The sequence below is a fragment of the Galeopterus variegatus genome, unplaced genomic scaffold (genome assembly GCF_000696425.1).
Source record: "Galeopterus variegatus unplaced genomic scaffold, G_variegatus-3.0.2 Scaffold7560, whole genome shotgun sequence".
NCBI lineage: Eukaryota > Metazoa > Chordata > Mammalia > Dermoptera > Cynocephalidae > Galeopterus > Galeopterus variegatus.
This window is the reverse complement of record NW_007733671.1, coordinates 91,694-96,698: the sequence shown is the minus strand read 5'-3', so window position 1 is coordinate 96,698 and position 5,005 is coordinate 91,694. Positions and strand designations below refer to the sequence as shown.

The 5,005-nt window shown below is 45.0% G+C and overlaps 1 protein-coding gene across 1 annotated transcript in view; it reads right to left on the bottom strand.

Annotated features, from left to right (window-relative positions):
• LOC103607583 (dynein heavy chain 9, axonemal-like) overlaps window positions 1–5,005 on the bottom strand; it is a gene marked incomplete at both ends in the record, with an annotated part of 88,996 nt that overhangs the window by 5,332 nt on the left and 78,659 nt on the right. The window contains one exon of the mRNA XM_008592073.1: window positions 3,947–4,117. Coding sequence (XP_008590295.1) covers window positions 3,947–4,117 — 171 coding nt within the window. The remainder of the gene's footprint in view (window positions 1–3,946; window positions 4,118–5,005) is intronic.

The following is a 5,005-nucleotide window of genomic DNA, read 5'->3' as shown; positions in this document are numbered from 1 at the left end:
AAATGGTGGTCAGGGGTGTGGTTCTGAGGGCTTTAAAAGAAGAGGAGAATCTGTCTCTCTCGCTGCTCTCTCTGCTTCCACCATATTTCAATGTGAGACCACTGAGTCACTGTCACCACTACCTGATGGACTTTGGACTTCCCAGCCTTAGAAACTGTAAGCAAATAATTTCATTTTCTTTATAAATCACCCAGTTCAGGGCCGGCCTGTGGCTCACTCGGTAGAGTGCGGTGCTGATAACACCAAGGCCACGGGTTCGGAGGTGGAGCCTTGAAGAGGTGATTGGATTGTAGGACCATGTCATACTGAATGGATTAAAAATGGTGGTCAGGGGTGTGGTTCTGAGGGCTTTAAAAGAAGAGGAGAGTCTGTCTCTCTCGCTGCTCTCTCTGCTTCCACATATTTCAATGTGAGACCTCTGAGTCACTGTCACCACTACCTGATGGACTTTGGACTTCCCAGCCTTAGAAACTATAAGCAAATAAATTTCATTTTCTTTATAAATCACCCAGTTCAGGGCCGGCCTGTGGCTCACTCGGTAGAGTGCGGTGCTGATAACATCAAGGCCACGGGTTCTGATCCCACATAGGGATGGCCGGTTCACTCACTGGCTGAGCGTGGTGCTGACAACACCAAGTCGAGGGTTAAGATCCCCTTACCGGTCATCTTTAAAAAAAAAAAAAAAAAAAAATCACCCAGTTCAGTGTACTTTGGTATAAGCAACAAAAATGGACTAATACATCTGCCTACTGCCTGGTATCTGGGTTGCAAATAGGCAAATAGTCTTTGACTTTGTTCATGATGGTTTTTTGTTGTTGTTGTTGTTGTTCATGGTGTTTTTTGCTTCGTAGATATTTTAAAATTTTTTAAGTCATTTGATTTGTTGATCTTTTTTTCTTTACTGATTCTGAGGGTTTTAAAAAAAGTTTTAAAATCAATCTTTGTAAGATCATAAAAACATTCACTTGAGTTGTCTTCCAGTGCTTTTTTTGTTCTACATTTAAATATTTGAGCCATCTGAAATACATTTTGGTGTAAGGAGTGAGGGAACCCGCTTTATTTTTATCCAAATGACTAGCTAGTTATTCAACATTAAAGAAATCCAGTGTTGAAGGGATTCAAATGGGAGAGACAGACTACCTCATCACTAAGGAAGAGAGGAAGGGTGGACATCCAAGGGGGGGGGCCCTGAAGTCCGGTGCTATGGGCTGCACTGTGCCCCCTCCCCCAATTCATATGTTGAAGCCCTAGCCCTCAGTGCCTCAGAATGTGATTGTATTTGGAGACAGGGCCTTTAAAGAGGTGATTAAGTTAAAATGAGGCCATTAAGATGGGCTCTAATCCAATCTTACTAATGTTTTATAAGAAGAGATTAGGACACAAAAAAGTGACAGCAGGGGTTCACATGCACAGAGGAAAGGCCATGTGGGCACACAGTGAGAAGGTGGCCATCTGTAAGCCAAGGGGAGAGGCTTCAGAAGAAACCAAACCTATCTACCTCTTGATCATGGACTTCTAGCCTCCAGAACTGGGAGAAAATATATTTCTGTTGTTCAAGCTGCCCAGTCTGTGGTATTTTGTTATGGCAGCCTAAGCAAGCAAACATAGCCAGGTACCCCTCCTGATTAGTAGCAGACTCATCCACCTTGAGAGAGCCACTTGGGGCCAAGCAGCAGGTCAGGCTCAGATCGTCAAATGAGCCCATGGTGTTCTAGAAAGAACATCCAAGCTTGGGTTGAAGATTGTGGCAGACTGCTAGCTGTCTCCTCCCAACTCCCCTTCCTTCCAGTGTTTTTCCCTTCTTCCCAGGCACATGGCAGCCCAATTGTATATACACTAAAACCCGGCTTCCCTTCATAGAGCTGTGGACCTGGGTGTAGAGTTGGGTCAAGAGTTTGTGGGTGTATGTGGATTTGCTCCTTAAAACAAAACACTCCCTGGGCTTTGGCTCTTGGTGCTCCTCTTGAGCTGGTGTATGGACGGGAAGGAACATAGCTCATAAGAACATGTGAGCTGTGTGAGAAACACTCCCACGGCTGAGCATTGGGACACTGCACAATAGGACATGCACCCAACAGCCTGCAGACTTGTCCCACACTGTATCACACATGGCAGGTGATCACAGTTCATATCATTTCTGAAATACACACACACAGGCATACACGCAGCATTGCTTGAGTTATGGGGGAGAGGAGGTGATAAGGAGATGATGGGTTAGAAACTTCTTTGAACCTTGCCTGAAGAATCCTAAGTCTATTAGAGTCCCAGCCTTTTTCACTTGCAGAGCTAGGAGCATTTTCCATTCTGTGTGTTTTGGATTCTTTCCCTCTCTTTATTCTCAAATTAATCTTATATGTCAAATAGTGGAACAGGCTGAGTAGTGTGATTCAAAGCAGCTCTCAAAGTATGCTCACCTGCATCAAAATCACTTGGTTGCTGCTGTAGATTGCGGGCTCCCCAAACTCACTGAAGCTTAAATTGTGTCCCCCAAAGTTCCAGGTATTGGAAACTTGGCCCCCACTGTGACAGTGTTGAGAGGGTGGGAAATCCTATTATGGTAATTGAAAGATGGGGCCTTGAAGAGGTATTAAGTTGATGGTTCAATGTAGTCAGGGGTGTGGTTCTAAGGGCTTTAAAGGAGAGTGCACAGGAGCTCACTCTCTCTGCTCCTCCATTTTCTGCCACGTGAGACCCCTGCATTGCTGTAAAGCCACCACCAAGAAGGCCCTCACCAGATGTGTTCCCTGGACTTTGGGCTTCCCAGCCTCTGAAACTGTGAAGAATAAATTTTGTTTTCTTTACAAATTACCCAGTTCCAATTATTTTGTAATAAGCAACAGAAACCAACTAATGACAGTTGACAATTCCTGGGCCCAACCCCAGACCTCAGAATCAGAATTTCAAGCTCTCTAGCTCATTCTTAGGCATATTAAAATTTCGGAAGTACTATTTTGATGACACCACTCCCTATCTTTAAACAAAAGTACAGCTCCCTTAGTGTCAATCAGTTTGCTTTCCTAAAATCAGTCCCTGGAACTTAAAAGTTTGATAACCACCTAGGCTTCCTAAGCCCTAATCTTCCAAGGGTGTTTCTCTGTAAACCTAATGGTATCTCTAATTCAAGGAATCCAAGCAGTAGCATGGGGTGGACATGAGCTGGTGAAAGTAAGAGAGTACTTCAAAAAGTTTGTGGGAAAATAGAATTAAAAGATAATACGAGTCTTTCCATGAAGTGTTTTCTGAAGTACTCTTGTACATCTCTTGAAAGTTGAGTTAGCTTGTCTTAGGAAAAATTTCACAGAGAAGTTTCACTTTGGTAGCCTGTTCCTTCTGTGCCCTCTGTGACTCCCACACCAGGTACAGAGACCCCAAATTGCCTTGTGTTGTCCTAAAACCCATACCTCACCCTAGTCTGCTTTTCTACTCCATAATTCCCCTCCATTTTTCTGAAATTTCAGGAAGTCCTGTGCGTAGTAGCACTTAACTGTGTGTTAAGAGGAGTGTGTTTATCCAAATGAACATCTAGCTGGTCGAATGAGGGTGAAAGTGTTCAGGAGCAGCTCCCCACCCATCACTAGTTAGTTTGCCAAGGAATCATAGAGTCACTTTCAAGGTTCCCAAACCTCCATTCTTCAGCCCTGCCCCTTTCTTCACGTTGGCAGATAGGTGTAAACTGAATAAAAACTGACTTTGGGTAGACTGGCAAAGCAAACTGCCAAAGCCAATGGCAGGGACTTCCTATGATTTAACCAGAGGGCCAGCATGGTGACCTGACTAGGGGAGGTGGGGGGCTCTTGGGGGTGAAGGGCAAGCATCTCAAGGCTGGACGGGCCATGCCTTGTGTATGTTGTCTACACTGTACTGCCAATGCAGACAGTAGGAGAAGGGCCCCCATCTACAATCCTCGGGCTCCCCACGATGATCTCAGGCAATCCCCCCCACATACCTTTTCTTCTCTCGTGGCTCCTGCTCCATCTCTGACTTGGCTGTCCTGAGGCTGCAGCTCCAGCACGGTGCGGAAGAGCTTTTCTGAGGTCTGGGTCAGGAAGCCAATCTCCGCATTCGGGTGGAGTCGGTAGAGGTAGGGCGACTCGGGGGGCAGCTCGGCATCGATGTACTGAAAATCAAAGGCCAGCTCACTTAAAAATAAATGGAGATGTGCCTTCTGCCTCCCACACCAGCTCGTCCTCTGCAGGCAGTTGGTAGACCTGGCCTCTGCACCGGTGGCCCTCAGGGGACACTGTTCACCAGCCCTATTTGCTTGCAGCCTGCTCTCCACCTTCTAGTGCCCATTCTTTCCTGCAGCCTTTCCTTGCCATCATGTTTTTGTCTGCCAGACCAGTTTCCTGAACTTCCACATCCGTTACATCATTCTCTTTTTCAGGACGCTTAGACGACTCTGTCCATCTCCAGTCCCACCCCTCCCCCTGCCTCCTGATGTATTTTTTGTCATAGTTCTTCAGGGATTTTTGTCATAGTTCTTCAGAAACATGAATCCCTCCGTGGAATTTTTTTTAAAAATTTTACACTGTTCATTTTTGTGGGGTACAGAGTGGTATTTCAATACATGTATACAATGAGTGATATTCAAATCAGTAGTTAGCATATCCATCACCACCAACATTGGTCATTTGTGTTGAGAACATATGAACTCCTCTTCTAGCCATTTGAAAATATACAATAAATTGTTGACTGTTGTCATCTAGCACTGCTGTAGAACACTAGCATTTATTCTTCCTGTCTAGATGGACGTTTGTATCTGTTAACCAGCCTCTCCCTGTTCCCTTCTCCCCACCCTTTCCAGCCTCCAGTGGCCACAACTCTACTCTCTACTTCTATGAACTTAACATTTTTAGTTCCCACATATAAGTGAGAATATGCAATATCTGTCTTTCTGTGCCTGACTTACATCATTTAATGCAGTATCTTCCAGGCTTATCTGCGTTGCCATGAATGGAATTTCATGACTGAATACTATTCCATTGTGTATATATGCCATGTTTTC